The following is a 22,001-nucleotide window of genomic DNA, read 5'->3' as shown; positions in this document are numbered from 1 at the left end:
TGTAAATGATTGAGATTGTACGTATGAATTGGTATCAACAAAGAATAACATAGATTCTAGATTTGTAAATGAGCTAAGTCATCATGGCTGCAACAAACTAAACTAGGACCGTGAAATTGTAATAACCTAACAAACTTCAGTATGTTCTAATTATGACCTTAGAACGTTTAAGAACACTACGCCAATCCATGACATCATTAACTACACGATAACCTAAAGAACAACTGACTCATTTTTTAAACGATTCTCTGGAACGAAGTGTTCAAAAGACTCGATTCACAGAAGTGAGTCTCCATCAGCTGTGCGAGAATCGCGCATGCGCAGTTCTCTGGTGTGTCGCTGTCCGCTGCTGCAGTGCTGCTCTAGTACTGCTGTGTGGAGCTCTTCCGAGCAGCATCACCTAACGCAAACATGGCGACCCGGGTAAGATATTCTTCCATTTGAATTATTCAACGATTAAGCTTATACGACATTAATAATTAGCGCTGAGTTTAAATGTAACCTAATATTTCACAACAATCGCTTTGGAGAAGAACTTTAGTTTCTTCTTTTAAAATAAACAAGACAAAATCCTTTCCAGTTTGATGCCAGCCACTGGCATCTTTCCACAGTGTAACCAGCCTACAGCCAGAAGCAGGTGGCGATACGGTCACCTGAGAGCACAGACGCAGGTCTGCAGCGAATATTGCTGCTGTTTGGTGTGCATTATTATTCATAGCCTGCTATTATATGGCTTCCACACAAGCAAACGCGGGAAGCTTTGAACGGAAGCCTTATAATAATAAGCCCCAAGAATACTTAAATCTCGATGGTGGCATTTATTTCCCAGCGTTTGTGTGAACCGTGAAATATTGGTGACGGTTGTGATTGTTTCTAGCCCGAGCCCATCGGTAAACAGGCACAAGCCTTAATAGAACCGAGGTGGTTGTCCATTTGCTTTTAGGCCATCGATTCGGTACAACATGAACCAACCAGCAGGCGGTTGTCTCATTAATTTTTTAAGATGTGTGTTAATGTATGTGTACAGTAGGCTATCCATGGACCGTAGGCAACTGTGAGCTGCAGAACGCTGTCATGAAGAGTGAAACAACTGGACTGTGCTCGTTCAGCGGGTTTAACCTTGACATGGCCATCACTTCACACTGTTTCTGCTTCGAGAGCTCGCACTGAGCCAACTCTGCGATTTCCCGAGCAAAATCGTGCTTTCGCTTCAAAATATCCACAGAAATACATCGCCCCACTAATACGAAATAGATATATCATGTGCGCAAAGCTGCTGCAGGATGGAGCTCTGTAGAGCTCAGCGAGAGCACATGCTTTTATGAGTTTAATCTGTGGATAAACTGAGATTTCAGTTTTTCATGTCCTTATTTATTTATTTATTTACTTGCTTATTGACTCAATTCATTCAATATCATATTATTAATAAAGTAATATAAATAACATTTATAAATAACACTAATCTTAATTATGTAGTTATATAATATTTATTTATTAATGTTTTTTATATAATATATTTAGAGAGAGAGAGAGAGATGTTTGTTTGTCTTTTTAATTATCATTACAAATAAAATGGGAGAACATGTAGTTCATGTACTCTCTAAATGCACTGCAGTATACCGGGGATTTTAATTAAGCCAAATGTTATAGTGACATTAATAAAACACAATAGGTATTTGGGATGTAATGAGACAATTAGGCACAATCAAAATGCAATAAAAAGAAACAGCTATAATTTTTGGTAGACTAAATTATATATTTTTAATGCAGTCTGCCTACACACCATTATTGTTGTGTGTGTGTGTGTGTGTTATATACACATGCATAGCTGTAGTTGTCACTGTATTTAATGGCTTTAGTATGCTTAAGGTAGGAGAGGACATGCCAGTGAAAGAGCAGGTGAAAGCTGCTCAGAAATGTGTGAATGCCTGTCACACACCCACGAACAACTGTAGGAAAAGATGAGCATTTATGAGTCACACAGTATCAATTGTTTTATTAAGTCCAATATGTTCCCTGGTGTGATTTTACACAAGAAGAATAAATCAAGATGAGAATAGAGAGAGTAAACATTGGAAATGCAGAACAATTCATTCATTCTATTGGTTTTTATGATATATTTCATGTAAGCTTCACTGATCAAAACTAGACTAAGCCAGACAAACTTTGTGTGGGTATGTTCACCCACAGAGTTCAGCTCAGTGTTAAATGACTTAATACTTCACTGCCTTCACAGAAAGTGTATGAATGATACATAGTCTGGTTGTGTCTGTCATACTGCTCTCTACAGATATATGTGAGATACAGTGAGTTCTGCTCAATATCTATTATGATGAACCAAAGGAATATGAGATTTTCCTTTGTGAGTGTCTCCCATGAGTACTGGATGTCTCTTAAGAGTATTTCCTCTTTAATTTCCATTTCCTCTGCTTTAAATAAATGCTCCTGTAGTACTAATATACTGTACATCTATTTATTTAATAAAAAATGACTCCTAGGTAAAGCTTTTTAAATTAGTGTTCTGCATGTGGCACAGGCTCTAGAATAACTGCCAAGCTCTAAAGTATATTAAAACTAAATGAATAATGGATATTGTTGAGAAATCCTCCCCATCAGTTGCAGCTCAAATCAAAGGCCCTGCATGAAAGCTATGTTTTACTGTTGTGAATGCCACACAGCTAAATGACATCATACGAGGTTTCTTATCATCAATACATTTAAATCAGCATTTTGGCATTTCTTTCTTTCTTCAGTCTACATTTTACCCATTAAAGCCAGTCTTTGCAAACATTAAAGGCTTCTTACTTCAATTAACTCAAAAGCAGCAATCTTCATCATGCGATTATTTTACATCAAGCAGCTGAATGCATTCCACATGAGCAAAAAAAATTAAAAAATTAAAGATTAAAATGTTTCACTCTGCTCAGGAAATTATTTCAACTAGGATCTCCCTCTGGGGTAATTTAAAGCAATTGATGAATTAGAAAAAAAGCTTGAAATGTGTTTCAGGAATTGCAAGTCATGGCAGTGATATAACATTTACATCAGACTCATTTAATGTTCATTTTTTTATTCACCTTTTTAGGTTTTCTTTAATAAAATGCATTTTACTTATTTTCTGCTCTGACTGTAGTTTTTCTCAGAATTATTTTTATTTAAAGCCCGCCCAGTTTACACCAAAAACTATAATAATAACTCTAATCATAATAACATTAGTGTCCATACCAACACATGGATTCCTTGTTTATTATAAGCATGTTTTGCTAAAGTGCTCAAGCTCTTTAAAGTCAAGTGTATTCTGAAAGGGATTCCAATCATATCATTCCCCTTTGTTGTTATCGTTATAGTTTGCTATATTATCCTTGATGTTAACAGCCTTTAGCCTTTTGTGGTTGACCAATAAGGAAGCTCGATGAGCTGCATCATTTACATGATATGGAGGTTTAAGAGGAGAGATTTTCTCTGTGTTATTTGTCCTATATTAATCTTCATGTCTTGCATGCTATATGATATGATAAGGCTCATTCTCCATTAAGTGTGATATATCAGGGGTACAATCCATAAACCAAATGTAATACAAGCCACCCCTGCCTCCCGGTGTAATTCAGTAGTCTAGCTATTTGAAGTGTCTGAAATCTCTGCATAGGTTCAACCTTTAACTCTGTGATATGTGCTGCTTATGAAATGGCCATGGAAACTAATAATGCTTAACCAAACCCTCAGGGTAGATAAAGTCATTAGTTTGTTAGTGTGACAGGACGTGGTGTTTCTTCTCGACAGTATTGATCAGGCTTCTCCTCATTCCTCATTGAATATCTCTCCAGAGGCCCAGCCTCATTAAACACAGAGAGCAGTGCTGCTTGACTTAGATTTGTACTCAGTAGACTGACTGATGAAATAGCATGCAGCATTTTATTATGTTTATTCAGTGCTGAATTATACCACAGTTGTCCTTCTTTCAAAGCTTAATTTTTGCTCATGTATAGGCTGCAAAACTTAATTTAATACATAGTAAAAATAATTTAAAACAAGTTTTCTATTTTATATACTATAAATTATATATAATACATTTATTCTTGTGATGCAGAGCTGAATTGTCAGCATCATTACTCCAGTCTTCAGTGTCACATGACCTCTCACAAATCGTTCTTATATGCCTTATGCTAATATGCTAATATTGCTGCTCAAGAAACATTTCTTATAATTGTCAGTGGTGAAAAAGTTGTGCTGCTTCGCACTTATACATGTTTTTTTTTTCAGTATTATCTGATGAATAGATTAAAAAGATCACATTTCTGATGAAAAGTCAAAAAGAAGAAAATTTGAAACAGAACGCTTTTGAAACATTAGAATTGTCTTTACTGTCACTTTTGACTAAACGAAAGCATCCTTGTTGAAGTAATTATTTTTAACAAAATCTTACTAACCCCAAACGTTTTAATTATATTATATTATATTATATTATATTATATTATATTATATTATATTATATTATATTATATTATATTATATTATATTATATTATATTATATATTATATTATATTATATAATATTTTTATTTTTATTTTTATTTTTATTTTTATTTTTATTTTTTGTATTTTTCTTTTTTGTATTTTTATTTTTTGTAAGTACTGATTTTGGCCGCCAAAAACTTCTGCTATCTATTTCTGTTTTCCCACATGTTTTTGCTTTAATTTCTCCACTGACGTGATGAAGTGTGTTCACATGTGATGTACTTTTCAACACGTGCATTAAGTCTTATTAATGCAATTTTTCATATTTCAAATGACTGGTGAAAGTTCATACACATTCCTCTACCACATCAAGGTTTGGTTTGCCTGCGATTTGATTTCAAGCACACTTGCAGTTGATCCTGATTCTGCTCTGCATGCTGCCTCATGCTGCACACTCTGTTGTTTCTCAGCCACATGCTGTCTTCGGCTCAGTGTGGTGCTGGCTGTCTCAACTATTTGTTTTATGTCCTTCTGCCCTCCCTCTTGCTTGCGTGCATACATTGGCCCCCAAGGTTGTAATATTTTTCAAGGTATGTATGCTTTCCGAATGCCCTCTGCCGCTGCTTGTCTCGCTTGCTGGATTGAGCTGTATGCTTACTTGCACTAGCTTTCTGCATCGACCTTAGTGTCCTGAGAGCTGACAGGCTGTAACCCCTATTGCTATGACCCTTCTTGATAGCAATGACTCGAGGGAGCACTACAGCGGTTCAGTGCCATAGACACAAACCATTGACACAAACCATCCAACTCAAGATCATCCGCCTGTGTTTTCACTCTCAGGACAAATAAAGGTTGATTTGAGGTTGAGCACTAAAGGGCCAGCTGTAACGACTGAATGGTGCGAGGGCCTGTGGCGAGTTTATCATGTGTGCTGGCAGGGAGCCATGGATTATTGCTTTTCTGACCTGCAACTAAAATAGGTCTAATTGCTGGACCGCACTTCGTTAACTGGATTATGTCAGCCTGTTGAGTTAACATACACACCCAGGCTTTGAATCAGATACAAACCCTCAAATAGCCATTTACTGTCCTTTAGTTCTGTTTCCTGGCATCACACTGGAAAACATCCAGCAATCTTGCCTTTCAAGTCACCAAGTAATCATTTCTGTTGTTGTTTTTTTCCTTCAGCGGAATAGTGCATTGTTTACTTTTATCTGTGAACATCATTACTTTGTTGTTGTTTTTTTAATTGTTTATTTCATTACATCAACTTCCTCTTCCCATCCAGCAATCTGTCAATGTTTGCAATTCACAAGTGGTAAAGATCCAGTGATCAAATGAATTTCAGGTGGACCAAATCAAGTCCCGTCATGTTTACTTATTTGAAAAGCCATTTCGCTCAGATGTATGTCACAATAGGGAAGAAAGCACAATCGCAACTTTCACTGTGACTTTAATAACACTGACAGAAAAGAATTGTGCAAAAATTGTACCTTTAGGGGTAAAACAGGTTGTCACTCATCTAAACAAAACCTCTAAAAAGTATATATAAATGCCTAATATGTACTATCAAGGTACTACTCTAAATCTTAAATAAGGGATCAAGATTTGCGCTTTTTGTCTGAGCATGTTATTAACTTTCTCATACATTTGCTTTAGTACAGTGTTTATTTCTATTTTTCCATCTTGTGCTATTCTGTAGACAAGTGTTCCTCATTGTGAACAGAAAAAGCATAGTCATGTCTTCATTCATTGTTAAATCATTTTCATGTTTAATCTTTAATGCCAGAATCTTTAGCAGGATAATCAATACTTCAGGATGCTAAATTTCTCTTAAAATGTTCCAAGGATTGTGAAGCATTCGGAAGTAATTTTCTCTGTCTGTACTTTCTGACCGTCATTTGTTTCATTTTGTTAATTTAGTGAAAATTTGGCTTCTTGAAGATGTTTTTTGGTAATTGCATCATTAGTTGATTACCCTGTTGTTAAGATCAGCTAATTTAGCCAAATATTGTTTATGATTTTATCTAGTTAACAGTAACTAATGTTAACAGATTCAGCATTTTAAACTAAAAATGTATAGAAATTAGCAATAACTTTGAATACTAATAAATGCAGTGAAATTATTAATTTTAATTTGTGTGAACTATAGTTTTAACTACCTGGAAAAAAAAGCATTTAAAAATCTCACCTGTATGTTTTGTTCTCTTAATGTCTAATTGTTGTCACTGAAGCTTTGTTTTCTGGTTGAGTCATTCATTTTCTTTCTTTCGGTATTGTGAAGCTCTGCTTTTCAATTAGCTCTCCTTTGCATGTTCTTTTGTGGTCTGTGTTATTTATGTTTTTTTGGCTAGTGGTATCAAAAGGAACAAATAAAGCTAGAACACCCATGAACCTTCACGGTCAGTCTTTGGTTAAAATATTTTATTTGTCTTTCATGTTTCTCATTTACCCAGGTGAGACAGATTTATGATTGTGTTTTTATTACTGTTCCCTTGCCTTTTTTGTTTATCGCCTCATTTGTTGTTATCTAACACGCTTTATATCAAACCCCTGGTATTATTGGTTTGGGGTTTGTAGGATCTCTATTGCAGTAAAACACGATGCATGTGATCCTGGAAGGGATGATTACATGAGGTCTTTAAAACAACAATCTCACTGCTTCGAATGTTGGACCAGTTTTCATCTTGCACTGTAGAAAACAGCTTTCCATCTTGCTGTTTTGCACCACGGGTTTTTACATTTTTACAATTCTGCAGAGAATCATGGGAACTCCTTCGTATGGTGTGGTTTACTGTACATTTTTCATGAGGAGAAAGATCTTTTCATAAGAAATGACACCCAGTGAGCTAATCTAGCAAGATGGAAATATTAAAGCTGAAGTGTGTAATTTCTGTGCCACTGTCTCCACCAAGTAAAACTGCAAAGGTGATAGTTCTCAAACAGGTTTCACTGAATACTCCCCCTAACCCCCAGTCAGACAGATAGCCCCGCCCCCAACCCACGTCATTGGTTGAGCCCATTTTTTTCTGTCAAGTTGCTCAAATAAATTTGAGGATATTTCAAAACTAAGGGAAATTAACTGCTGAAAGGCTCATTTAACAAAACGTAAATTACACACATCACCTTTAAGCTTCAACATCTAGTTCAGACGTCTCATTCTCATATAAGGTAAACCTTTCTTCCGCCTCTCACTGTCTTACACTCTCTCTTCATTATTATCTGTCTTTCTGCAGACGATGCAAGCGGCTCGATGCCCAACAGATGAGCTGTCACTGACGAACTGTGCGGTCGTGAGTGAGAAAGACCTGCAGTCTGGACAGTGAGTGTTCACCCACACCACAGACTCATCACATTCATCACATTTGCACACAGAAGCCAGTTACATGTTAGAAAGGGCCAATACATGCTTTGACATCTGTTAGGAAGCAAATGAACAGTTAGTTCGTGAATTTCATACATTTGATACAGGAAAAACGAGCAAGTTAAAAAGGTCTGAGTGACTTTGACAAGTGGCAAATAGTGATGGTTAGATGACTGGGTCAGTCGTCAGTCAGGTCCCGGTTGGCAGCTGTCAAAAATGTTGCAAGGAAAGACAACAGATGAACCAGCGTCAAGTTCATTGGTCCTGAAGGATCAGTGTTGCTCGTGGGGAGCAATGTCTAGTCCAATAACACAAGAAAACTATTGTAGCTCAGACTGTTCAAAAACGTACTGGCCATGATAGAAAAGTGTCAGAACACACAGTGCATCCCACAGTTTGTGGCTGACGACCCTTGATGACCCCTGTCCAAAAGGGCTAAGAAATATAAGTTACCATAGTGTATCATGTATATAAAATGTGTGGCCAAAAATGTTCTCATAGATTTAATAGAAAGTTATATTCTTGAAAAAAGAAGAAGCTTGAATTACCCGTATAAGGGTTAAATTTACCCTTGGAAAATCACTTCTATGGGGCAAATACTGCCCCTTCATATAAATCTGTGGATACTTATTAATCACATGTAACATGTAGTACACAATATCTTCTTGCACGTGTATCATATAGGTATATCTAACACTGTAAGAAAATATTCATACATATAATTAGTGCTCCAGCAGCAGAGCTGATGGTTTTCCATAAATGTGTGTCCTTGGGATGCTGAATAAATCCAGACATGAACTCAGGTTACAGAGTCTGCCGCAATGCCTCCTGCTGATGCCTCATGTCCAAGAATATCACAGCATGAGGGCTGATTTGTGTGGGTTCCTGTTGTCATATTGATATATGGCATGTTAATGTGTGATGTAAATTGATGTATCATGTAATAAATAATACATATATATTTGGTGTATTTTTGGTGGAAATAACAATAAAGATAGTGGTCAATCCTACCTGTAAGACCCTTAGTATTTAGTCATCACATATATAAATATATATTATCCATGATTATGGTTAACTTGTGCTTTAACTGAATGAATTGTTGCACAATGTAAAGTTACTAAATAAAAGAACCACTGTCAGTGGTTCACACATATAATCCCATCTGCTAATCTCAGATTATCTAGGATTGGTGCAGTTATAAAGCAGTTCTCGATATAGTGATGTTTCCAGATAAATAAATAAAAAATCATAGTTTCTGTTGATCCTTGTGTCATTGTAGTTGAGTATTTTCTGCCTTTCTCTCTCCAGGCATGTGTCTGTGAGGACAACACCCGCCCACAAGTTTGTGTTCACAGTCAAGTCTCACCACTCTGTGCTTCCTGGGACCATCGCTTTCAGTTTGCCACAGGTGCAAGACTCCTGCCAACATCTTTCACTTCAGACACAAACACAACAGAAGACAAAAGAAAATCACAGTTTTGGTTACCACTGACTTACATTTAATAGATTAAAGCTTTGTTGAAAATACTTTATGTTCCACAGAAAAAAGAAATGATTGTAACGGCAACAATAGTGAATAAATTATGACATTATTTTCATTTTTGGGGCGAACTGTTCCTTTAAGTGCAGATAATGAGACGGTGCTTGTATTTTTAAGGACTTTTTTTCTGCTTTATTCATTCTCTTTTTACTTTTTCTTAAAGAGGAAATGGGCAGGCCTGTCCATCGGACAAGAAATAGAAGGTGTGTACATAGCCTCTAGCTGAACATTTGCAAACAAAATACACAGTTTTTAGATCAAATACTCAAAAAAACATTTTTTTTTCCTGTCATTTCAGTGGCCAACTACAACTTTGACAAATCCAAGCAGTGCATTGGTGCCATGACCATTGAGATTGACTTTCTGCAGAAGAAGAGCACCGACTCCAGTCCCTACGACTCGGACAATATGGCTACTGAGTTTATTCAGCATTTCAACAATCAGGCGTTCACTGTGGGGCAGCAGGTCAGGATCTCATCACAAAAAAGAAAACAGAATAAATGGCATCTGATGTTTAATTATACATTTATTTTTTATTTTTTGTCATAGCTGGTCTTCAGTTTCTGTGACAAGCTCTTCGGCCTAGTTATCAAGGACATTGAGGCGATGGACCCCAGCATACTGAGGGGCGAACCAGCATCTGGCAAAAAGCAAAAGGTATTGAAAAGTAAACAGAAATATGGAATTTGCAATTAAATGTCATTATATATATATATATATATATATATATATATATATATATATATATATATATATATATATATATAAATGCACACAGTTAATCATTCTTTGTTTTGACATCTAACTTCTCAGATTGAGACTGGTCTGTTGGTTGGAAACAGTCAAGTGATGTTTGAAAAATCAGAGAGCTCGTCTCTTACTCTAGTTGGTGAGTTTTTTCACACTTAAAAATACGTTTCTCTTGCCATACAAACTGCCTTGTAACTAATTTCTGAATTTTCCTCTTCGTCCTCATCCTCACCAGGCAAGGCCAAGACCAGAGAAGCCCGTCAGACCATCATTAACCCTGACTGGAACTTCGAGAAAATGGGCATCGGTGGTCTAGACAAGGAGTTCTCCGATATCTTCCGCAGGGCTTTCGCCTCTCGAGTTTTCCCGCCAGACATTGTGGAGCAGATGGGTTTGTGCCGTCTTCACTTTCCATTTTGTTGTGCAATCTCATAAAAAGCATCCTTTCACCAGAACGGTCCAGTCTTTGTAATCATTGTAAACTTATTACTCAGATGCATTGATTGTGGATAATGTGTGTGTTTTTTTTCTTTGTAAAAGTGAGTTGTTTTCTCTGCAGGTTGTAAGCATGTGAAAGGCATCCTGCTCTTTGGTCCTCCTGGCTGTGGTAAAACACTGATGGCAAGGCAGATCGGTAAGATGCTGAACGCCAGAGAGCCAAAGATAGTCAATGGACCAGAGATCCTCAACAAGTACGTAGGTGAATCTGAAGCCAACATTAGGAAACTGTTCGCAGATGCTGAGGAGGAACAGAAAAGGGTGAGATGACAAACTATCCTGTTATACTCACTTTCCTTATGATACCATTCGTTATTATACTATAGTATACTTTCTTCTCTGTATTTATTATACAGTAATATGGTGTTTTTCTCTGCAGTTGGGTGCTAACAGTGGCTTGCATATCATCATCTTTGATGAACTGGATGCTATCTGTAAGCAGCGTGGTACAGCTGCCGGCAGCACAGGTGTGCACGACACTGTGGTCAACCAGCTCCTGTCCAAGATCGATGGAGTGGAACAACTCAACAACATCCTCGTCATCGGTGAAGAACGGCAGCTAATATATGCTCTGCTGCTTTGCAATATTTAGTAGTCATAAAAGAACTCTAAATCTAAGATTGCAAAGAAAGTTTAATACTGCATACCAAGTTTTTCACAAATCTAATGTGATTTTTGAAGAAAAAAAAGAAAAAAGATTGAGTAATGTACATTTAATTAATATAATTATGCATATTATGTACACAGTTAATAAACCTTTGTTTTGACATTAACTTCGCAGATTGAAATTGGTATGTTGGTTTGAAACAGTCAAGTGATGTTTGAAAAATCACAGAAAAAACAGATTTTTCTCAAATACTGTCTGTTTTATTTCGTTTTTTTTCTAACCTGTGCCTTTGTCTTTGTCTGAAAGGCATGACCAACAGGCCTGACCTGATAGATGACGCTTTGATGAGACCTGGCCGATTTGAAGTAAAGATGGAAATTGGTAGGACCTCAGAGACTTGCCCTTTGTTTAGCAACAACAACAAGAAAGATTCAGCCCTCTCTCCATCACTGCTCATTCTTACGTCTCTGTCTTTGTCTCATCACCCAGGTCTGCCGGATGAAAAGGGCCGTGTTCAGATCCTGAACATTCACACAGCTAAGATGCGTGACTTTAACCTCCTGTCTGGTGATGTGGATGTTAAAGAACTGGCTGCTGAGACCAAGAACTACAGTGGAGCTGAACTGGAGGGCCTGGTCAGAGCCGCCCAGTCTACTGCCATGAACCGCCTCATTAAGGTACAAGTATAGTGATCTAAATATTCCTTATCAGGGATATACTTTCAAAACACTTCATGTGATAGGTCTAAACTGAATCGAATCGTATTCCAGGCCACATCTACTGTAGAGGTGGACATGGAGCGAGCGGAGAAGCTGAAAGTCACTCGAACAGATTTCATGGCGTCCTTGAATAATGACATTAAACCTGTAAGTTTCAGCCTTGTTGAATATTTAACAGCTTTCATCAGCAGAGGGATTGCAGAGTTTAGAGAGTCATTTGTAGTAGCTGAACCTATCAAGTGAAACCATGTTATCTTGAACTTTTGTAAGGCTTTTGGCACCAACCAGGAAGACTATTCCAGTTACATCATGAACGGCATCATTAAGTGGGGTGATCCAGTGACCCGAGTGCTGGAGGACGGAGAGCTGCTGGTGCAGCAGACCAAGAACAGTGACCGCACTCCACTCGTGTCCGTGCTTCTGGAGGGTGAGTCTTCATTTCTAACATCAAAGTATGAGGCTACGGGGCAACTTTTTGAGCAATGTTGCCGGGGCAAGCTTTGGGCAACACGATTGTAGATAGGCAACCAGGTGATACACAGAGCCCACGTCCGATCTAAAATATCCAGATAGAAATTTGTTCTCAGTGGTAAAGTGCCCAAGAAATATTGCTTAAAAATCTTTTCTCAGAAAGTTGCCCCATGTATCATCAGCTTGACTTTTCATCATAACACAGTAAGAATGCTCCATCAATGTCCTTCACACAGAATCTTATGCTAATATTAAGAAAACGTTCAGCAAAAATTTACGTTACTAGTATTAGCACCAGGCCCTAACATTATTAGAAAGTTCATCAAGTACATATAACAATACAAGGATGCTCCAAAAATGAAAACATTCAGTGTCATAATGACGTTCAGAGAATGTTCTAAGAATGTTGTTCTCTCATCATTATTGGAATGTTCATCAAGAATAAAAGAACACCATGAGAATGTTCTATGAATGCTAACATTGCAAAATATTTTATTTGGATATTATGAGAATGTTCAAGAATCCTCAAGGGAAAACAACATCATAAGAAGATTACACACATGTATCTAGTGTTATGAGAAAATTCCATAAACATTATTTTGAGAATGTTTTGCTTTAACATTTACAAAATGTTAGTGAGAGTGTCCCACCCTGTTAGGTAGATATACTCTGTGTTCGATGTAGACTATTTTCAGTCCTGATGCCATGTTTTTTGCCTCAGGATCTCCTCACAGTGGAAAGACAGCCCTGGCTGCCAAAATCTCAGAGGACTCGCAGTTCCCCTTCATTAAGATCTGCTCTCCAGACAAGATGATTGGCTTCTCAGAGATCTCCAAATGCCAGGCAATCAAGAAGGTTCGTGCTAACTTACTGTATGCTCATAAATTTCAATTTAATGTTAGATTTTTACACATATAATCAAAGTTAAATCAAAGCCAACGTTATTGTATTGCACACTATCATTAAAAATGTTCCATATTTCTTCTCAGGTCTTTGACGATGCTTACAAGTCTCAGCTCAGCTGTGTCGTGGTTGATGACATTGAGCGTCTGTTAGGTTAGACAGTTTTATTATTTCAATTGTTGATTTTGTTTTTTTAAATAGGGGGATATTCCCGCATCTAAATATTCCCTTCAACAGGGAAAACTGCCATATATATGCCCCTTCTAATGAACAGATTTGACTAATAATTTCCATGACAACAAATCTCAATGTTTAAGCATATATTGCTATTCTAGAGAACTGTGTGCTTCTAATTGTATAGCAACAGCTTGGGCAGGAACCTATTTTTATTCTAAGATGACAAAGGCAAGATTTATAATGAAAGGATTGATTGAGTCAGTGTGGAAGAACTTGAGTAGTCTGCAAAAAACTATCTTTATACCTTGCCCCAAAAACTAATCACCAAACACCAGGAATATCTTTATATGCTTTAACATTAAGATCTGTACTCATGGAAATTAGTCAAACCTGATTATTAGAAGGGGGTGCCCTAATACATACCATATAGTTTATTTAAAATGCATTTATTTCATACTAAGTATAGTTATAAAATATTTTAACATATTTACTGACATATCGCTCGAGACTTCCTGATAAAAGAAAATATATATTTTAATTTGGAGTACTACTTGTGCACAGCGCATATTTCTTAATATTAAGCTTCAAATGTGTTTTAATGTCACTATTGATGAGGATTGTATGAGCTTTGAATAATATCAGTCTCTGAATGCAAGATATTTTAAGAGTACCTGAAGTCTACGTGCAGTAATTTAACTTATATACTTCAGCATATCTTTAGTTTGACTTCAGCACAATTAAAAATGCATTAGTTGGTTAGTTGTATAGCAGATTTAAATATACCAGTGTAGTATACCATAAATACAATTTCAGGGTGTTTTTATGAAGCATATACAGTATATATATGTAAATGTATGTGTAGTATACTTAGAATTAACTATTCTATTCTGTTATAATTATTTTTCACTAGGTATCTTTAACTAAAGTCGACAAGCATGTCTTTCATTGACCCTCCCACCTTTAAATGTATTCGATAAAACTAATGCACAAGATATAACTCTGTACTTACAGTGGGGAACAAATCTGCTATATTACACTATTAATGGTATTCTAATAAATTATGTGTGGTGAAACAGATTACGTGCCGATTGGTCCTCGCTTCTCCAACCTGGTTCTTCAGGCCCTGCTGGTTTTGCTGAAGAAGATTCCTCCTCATGTAAATGCTGATGCTTCTACATATGGGTCATATTCGGTCATATGTGATGGTTTTTTAATCATTTTCTTAATCTTCTATCAACAAATGCATTTATCTTGTTAGATTTTGGCCATAAACTGTCCGGTGTTCTTCTGTTTACCATAAGGGCCGTAAGCTGCTGATCATCGGCACCACCAGCCGTAAAGACGTGTTGCAGGAGATGGAGATGCTGAATGCGTTCAGCACCACCATCCATGTGCACAATATCTCCAGCGGGGAACATCTGGTTGAAGCTCTAGAGGTGAGATGAAATCTATCTATCTATCTATCTATCCATCCATCCATCCATCCATCCATCTATCATCTATCTATCCATCTAACCATCTATCCATCTATCTATCTATCTATCTATCTATCTATCTATCTATCTATCTATCTATCTATCTATCTATCTATCTATCTATCTATCTATCTATCTATCTATCTATCTATCTATCTATCTATCTATCTATCTATGGCATAAAATCAGAAGACAGGATGTTATTTCAGCATTCTAGTTTATTTCATTATGTTGTTTCAGCATTAGCCGGTAGAGGGCGATACCACCCTTTCTCTCACTTCATTTACATGCACAAAATGTTATTATCATACTTACTATTTTTTGTTTCTGTTAATTACAAGCTCCTGGGCAGCTTCACAGATGCTGAGAGAACCACCATTGCCAAGCATATAAAAAGAAAAAGAGTGTCGATTGGCATTAAAAAGCTTCTCATGCTTATTGAGATGTCTCTGCAGGTAAGCTTTAGTCTATTGAGTCTCTCAAACCCATTCAACCTTTGGATTTATTTCTGCTAGACGTATTCACCTAGAAATTCTCCTGTAATTCATGGGGACTAGAAGTTTAATGAGCTCTGGCAGTTTTCTAACATGCTTCTTGATTTGTGGTCTAAATAATTGAATTTCTTTTCGGTGCTTTTTATAGTTGTTTCATGCGTAGAAGATTCATCTAAAGTGCTGTCTAGAAATTTCATGAGCGCACTTCAGCTCGTGACAGAGTCACATGCAGAGAACCATATACGAGAAAATGAACGTTTATTTATAGCATGTTGTGTTTGCCCTCGTCTCTAGATGGATCAGCCGTACAGAGTCAGCAAGTTCCTCTCTCTACTCAAAGACGAGGGAGCGTGAGTACACCTCTGGGTTCATCATATGTTGCATATTTGACACAACAAAGTCTAATAAAAGAGCTATATCCACAGACTCAATGGATCACAAACCTGATGATGGGGAGTTAAACAGGCATTAAGTCTGCTTTATATTTGATTTTGTTAATTGACAGGCTGTATGAAAACAAGCACATCTGAATTTAACTGTGCTGGTGAAAACTGATGGGAAGGTTGTCATGTTAACGATGTGTGCTGTATTTAAAGCCATGAGAGTAGCTGCTTCAAAATTTCTTGATCCTTAGTTTTTTCCCATTATTTAAGATACAGAACCTGAAAACTAGTGTCCAACAGAAATTACGAGCCAGACAGAACCCGACCTCTTCATGTGCTTTAGCTGCTTGCAAAAGTTTTGGGTCAGTAAGATTTTTTATTTATTTAGCAAGAATGCATTCAATTGATCAAAAACAACAGTAAAGACATTAATGATGTTAAAAAAATTTTTTTTTCAAATAAATGCTGTTCTTTTTAACTTTTTATTCACAGATGAATCCCTAAAAAAATATCATGTTTTCCAACAAAAATATTAAGCAAAAATATATCGACTGTTTTCAACACTAATAATGAGAATAAATATTTCCTCATTTGACATGACAGGAATAAATTACATTTTAAAATTTATGACAATAATATAAAGTAGTTTTAAATTGTTCTAATATATATATTTTTAAATATAAATGTTTTTCCTGTATTTTAATGCAGCTTTGGTGAGACATAAAAAAAAAATAATAGATAATTTTAATGCTGTGCTTATTAGATATGTTATAGCACACATTTAAATATTCAGTGAGATAACATAACATAAATCACATCCACATTGAGTGCACACATATTGTTATTTCAAGGGCTGCGGTTTTCACAACAAGGATCATTTTCACATGATGGTTTTACTAGAAGTTAATATGTTTAAATTAATACCTAAAATTATTTGGGTATTTGAATAGTGATTTTTTTTTTTTCATTTTGCCGTTTTGTGTCTAATGTTTTTTTTTTTTATCAATTAAGCCTCTATATACAGAGTAAAGTAGGCTAAAATTAACGAGTATAACAAGAATCATACTGTAAACAAAAATAAACAAAAATGAATCAAATTTAACAGTTGATACTGGACAGTGGGTGTTATATACCAGAATCAAGTCAGGTGTGTTAATCTTGCAACCGGATCAAGCTGTGACATTTACATTAAAGAGTTAAAAAATAATAATAATAAAAAAAGAAATATACATGTGTGAATTATTCACAATAAGATTATTAACATGCTTTTGGGAAAAAAACTTTTAATTTCATGCCAGCTTCAAAGGGAAGAATCTGAAGAACATGTGTAGAGATGTGCATTAATAAAGAAAGTATGGTTCTTTTTGAACTTTATCTCTTAGAGAAAGAGTCAATATTGGTAATGATTGACTTTCAGATGGAAGCCATCAAAGTCACAGAGTCTGTGTGCCAGCGCTTGTCTGTAAATTTGGACTGTACCCAAACACCAAGGGGCTGAGGTGAAACCCAAAACTCCCACAGAGTAAACTCTCTGCGCCTCCTCACGCTCCGTCCTTCTCTCTGCAGAGATCGTGGTTTTCTAGAGTAACTGAAGACAGGCCCAAGCTGTTCCTCCCGACTGCATGTTCCCCAGGAAACTACAAGCAAACTCCACCCAATACTGATAACCTGACGGAGATCACACAGCCGTCCCTCATATCAAACCAATATCAAAAATCGCCTTGTGCTGTGTGTAATATTTCTGTATGCTGTTTGTTTACATGAATATCCGTTTTGAGCTACACGAAGCCACTAAGATGTAAAAAATCTGATTAAAAATGTGTATATATGCTGCTGGATGCAGAACATATATCTATAAATCTATATCATGCAACATGTGAATCTCTAGGATATAAGAAAGATGTTGGTGTGTGTGTATAATGTGTATATATATATAACGCTGAGCTGTGCTGTTTGTGGTGTGAATACGCTGAACACTTCCTTTGTGATTGTGTTGTGGTAACACAAGAAGACATCATATATAGATCACAGTGTTATTTGATATTGTACAGAGGTTCAAAATATGCAGATTCAGTTTGTTTCATTTGCCTCAGTTTAATGTAGATTGGGTTTACAGTATCAAAGATGGTAATATACAGTACAGTATATCTATGTTAACTAGTGTTGGAGAAGCCAGCACTTTGAGAACAGCCTTGATCATTTCTACAGTGGATTGATAATCTGTTGTGGTCACTACATGAGTGTCTTTTAGTGTGTGTGTGTGTGTGTGTGTGTGTGTCAACAAGAGGCTACTGATCAGCTTTCGAGTGGACTTATTTGTGTGGCTGTATGTATCTGTGTAAGTGTAGTGTGGGTAGATATTGTTTTTTTTAAATGAATATTCATGATTATTCTTTGTTTTATGTACATATTTTTTTGCTTTCCCATTCATTCGTATGGTTTCTGTGACCAGTGTTCAATGTCCAGAGCTCTTTGATCTGTTATGACTACTGGAGATGCACGGCCTGATGCAAAAGTGTGTTACTGCAATAAAAAATAAAATCAAATACATAAAAAAAAAACTGGCTCTCAGTAAGAGTTCGCTTTTTTTTGTGCTCTTGAATATTCATTCCGTTGCTTTGCTAATGTCGCCGCCTCAAAAGTGATCTTCTAATGCTATTACTGTTTTAATAATGCATTTAAAAAAAGATAAATTAATGAATTATTATAAATATGTATAGTGAATTATTATATATATATATATATATATATATATATATATATATATATATATATATATATATATATATATTATATAACTTATTAATATTATTATTTATATATATATTAATATATCTAAATTAAATGATAAAACACAGTGTTTGTATTATTCCATGCCTTTTTATGAGTTGTTGAATCATTTAATCAACGGATTCATTTAAAACAGTGATTCATTAGGCATTAATGAATCTAATTTAAATTAATTAATTGATCTTAAAGTTGGATGTCTTTATCTGGCAACATAATACTGATGAGATATATGAAGAGCTACTCCATTGCTTAGGTCTTTGAGCTCACAGTTTTATTCAGCTGGTGGCAGCAGAGTCCATTTAGTGTAGCATTATACTGTCTGAGATGCTCTCCTAAATTATGAATAGTACAGTATATAGTATTGTTTTTATATAACTAAAAAATACATTTGGACGGATGGGTCTCTGTTTGTTTTTCATGAAGCATGTCACTGCAATGATAAAATATTAACCATCCAGGTTCCTCGTTTTAACATAATTATTTTGCTATACTAATCAAGTAAAGACAGTTTTGCTTTCTTTTCTCAGCTCATCTCTTCTCTTCCAAAGGAGCCCTGATCATTACATTGCATGTAACTCCCTGTAATGCAACCAGTAGAATACTAACAGTAATGGCTATTATTTAGTCACTCAATTGGCCAGGATCCACTTTCCTGCTAAGTTTAGCACTAAGTCTAATCAAACACACCTGGGCATGCCAATCTGTGTCTTCAGTATCTTTAGTAAATCACAGGTGATTGAGATTGATCAAAGTTGGAGCAAAACTCTGCAGCGTGAGTTTCATGAGCCAGATTTGAGGAGCTGTGATATGTGCCAATTTTCTTTTCAGAGCCTGTTTGAAAATACCCCTTTTAGCAAAGTCCTCCTGATTCTGAAGGTGTGCTTTCAGAATTCAAGAGACAGAGCGGGTGGATGAAAGGAGCTGACTGGTTGAGCAGAGACCTCAGGGGAAGATTGAGCTTCAGGGCTAGGCAAGTTCGGTTCTAGAGAGCCGCAGTCCTGCAGAGTTCAGCTTCAACCCTAACCAAACACACCTGAACAAGCTCATCGATGTCTTCAGGATTACTAAGGTACAGGCAGGTGAGGGGTTTTTCCAGGGATGGAGCTGAACGCTGCAGGACTGTGGCTCTCCAGGACCAAACTTGCCCATTCCCCATGGCTCAGACAATGAATACTTCAGCACATCAAAACATATTTTCAGCATCTTTTATTTTTATGTAAATTTGTAATATGTTTTTTATATTTGTGTGTAGATATTTAGTCCCTTTCAGAGTTTTAAATTGGCTGTATTAGCCTACCCTAAATTCAATGTTTTCTATTTTGTATTTAATAAATCCATTGATTTGATAGTAGCTAAAAAGTATTTAGTGAAACCTTTATTGTTGTAGCTCAATAGTGAGGGCTACCCCATGCAGGGCCAGTGCTAAAGGGCCAACGTTTTACCAGTGAGCAAAGTCTTACAGGCCCTGCTGGGGGCCCTTAGACGAGCCCTAAGGTCCTGTCCCAAATGGAACACTTCATGCTTGCATTTCAGCATTGCTATTAATGTTGTGGTAATTTTAGCAAATAGTTTGCTATATAATTCAAGTTCAACAGAAGAGGGTAAACTTTATTACTCGTCTGAATCTGCATTTTAGTTGGTGTTTTTGTAAATGCAATGTCTCTGAAAGAGAACAAGACCAAAGGCATGCACGTGCACGCACACATCAGGTGAATCACTGCACTCCCGACATGTAGAAATACCTACTTTGTGTTTGAAGGTTTTTGAATCTCCTTCAGAGTTTTTCGGTGAATTAGCTCTTTTTAAGTGTGCACGTTGTTGTCTTACCGATTTGGAGGATGTGGTATACTTTAAGCACAAGCAATAATAAATAAGAACATGAGGTGCAACTGGAAGATCATAACAATCTGCTGTTAAAAGCACTGCACGTCTACAGGAGCAGAAAGAACTTGAGCATGATAAAAAGCATTTCTAGAGTTACTAAATGGGTGTAATATTTGCAGTAATCCATGTGCAAGAGATTCATCTTTCAACAGAAGTGGAAGAAAGTGAAAGGTTGTCCTTGATTTGATGTTTGCTTCAATTCTATTTCACTTCAAGTACAAATGTGGGTGGTGGAACTGATCGTGACATTTCGCATTATTCTCTGGAATGCTTGATTCTGATTGGTCAATCGCAACATTCAGATATCTTGTTTTATAAAATGCAACCAGTTCCATCTCCGTTCATCGATTCTAATGTGTAAATGACCTCAGAAGACTTGAGCAGGTACTCGTTTACACACCGATTGTTTCACACTTTTTTTGTTTTTTTGTCTTAGCGGAAGCCTAGAGATAATTTAGGGATAATTATAAAAGAAAAAATTTGAAAAGCCTTCAATAAATTCAAACCCAGATCAACCTGTGGGAGTTTTCCGATAAACAGTCTGATATCTGTAACATCATTAGAACTGAAATGAAATTTTATCAAGAAAATTTTTTTTGTATAATTTGTATTTCAATTTATCAATACTAAGGAGTGGAGCCATAAAGTTAATGAAATGAAATCATATTTTTGACATGAATGGAAATGGAAAAGGTCTTGTTAACATTTCCGAAGCTGAAATGACTTCCAAACAATCTCTCTCTCTCTCTCTCTCTCTCTCTCTCTCTCTCTCTCACACACACACACACACACACACACAGTCCTCTTCAGAAGTGCATCTAACACTTTCATGTGCCTCATGTGCCCTTGCCCCAAGGTGATGACTTTGATATGTGCTTTTATGGGATCAGTGGGAATAGGATTTCTCATGGTTATTATGACAGAGACCTCCCCATCTCTCTGAACCACACTCCACTCCTCTTCTTCTGCATAATCCCCAGATGTTCTACTTCAGTCTTCATTTCCTTGCTGGTGGGAGGCCCGGAGAAACATGGGGAAAGCTGTCTTCAGCACCCAGTTCAACAGCAGATCAGATCAGATTCATAAACTTCATTGTAATTCTGGTTGCTCACCTTGTGTTCATCTGTGCAGTCAGATATTAAACTAGATAAATCTGTCCATCTTATTTTTAATGTAAGAATGGGTGCAGCCATTTCCATGTGCGAGGTTCCCAGAGTCATCCGGTTCCAGTTATTTGATCTGTACTAAAATAGTCCTTTATACTGCTTGATACTGCAAACTGCAATATCAAGGAGTTTGCAATCAAAAGCACTTTGTTATGCTTCTAGTTATTTACCTCAGAAACACTCTCAGGTTAAAAGGGACAAAACTAGCAGTAGCCTATAAGATACAAAAGCTAAAATGTAAATTGTTTAACTTATTTACCCCTAAATGGTACATATTAATACCTAAAGGCCGGTTTCACAGACATGGCTTAACTTAAGCCAGGAC

At 36.4% G+C, this 22,001-nt stretch overlaps 1 protein-coding gene across 2 annotated transcripts; it reads left to right on the top strand.

Annotated features, from left to right (window-relative positions):
- Window positions 1-366: 366 nt before the first annotated feature.
- On the top strand, window positions 367-18,387 carry LOC113100003 (vesicle-fusing ATPase-like). Of its 2 annotated transcripts, XM_026264874.1 has the most exons (22): window positions 391-423; window positions 5,028-5,045; window positions 7,692-7,777; window positions 9,128-9,227; window positions 9,523-9,562; window positions 9,658-9,824; window positions 9,909-10,016; window positions 10,173-10,248; window positions 10,345-10,500; window positions 10,669-10,868; window positions 10,987-11,152; window positions 11,521-11,595; window positions 11,704-11,891; window positions 11,985-12,080; window positions 12,204-12,360; window positions 13,126-13,259; window positions 13,394-13,460; window positions 14,561-14,640; window positions 14,786-14,920; window positions 15,301-15,414; window positions 15,748-15,803; window positions 17,403-18,387. In XM_026264874.1, exons 1-22 carry the CDS (start codon window positions 412-414, stop codon window positions 17,422-17,424), a joined length of 2,253 nt encoding a protein of 750 aa, XP_026120659.1. In that variant the 5' UTR covers window positions 391-411; the 3' UTR covers window positions 17,425-18,387. The 2 variants fall into 2 exon arrangements, with proteins under 2 accessions (XP_026120660.1, XP_026120659.1); XM_026264875.1 differs by lacking the exon at window positions 5,028-5,045 and having other exon boundaries at window positions 367-423; window positions 17,403-17,467.
- Window positions 18,388-22,001: the final 3,614 nt, after the last annotated feature.

Source organism: Carassius auratus, unplaced genomic scaffold (genome assembly GCF_003368295.1).
Source record: "Carassius auratus strain Wakin unplaced genomic scaffold, ASM336829v1 scaf_tig00217098, whole genome shotgun sequence".
In the NCBI taxonomy this organism is placed as follows: domain Eukaryota; kingdom Metazoa; phylum Chordata; class Actinopteri; order Cypriniformes; family Cyprinidae; genus Carassius; species Carassius auratus.
This window is presented reverse-complemented; position numbering and strand designations above follow the sequence as displayed.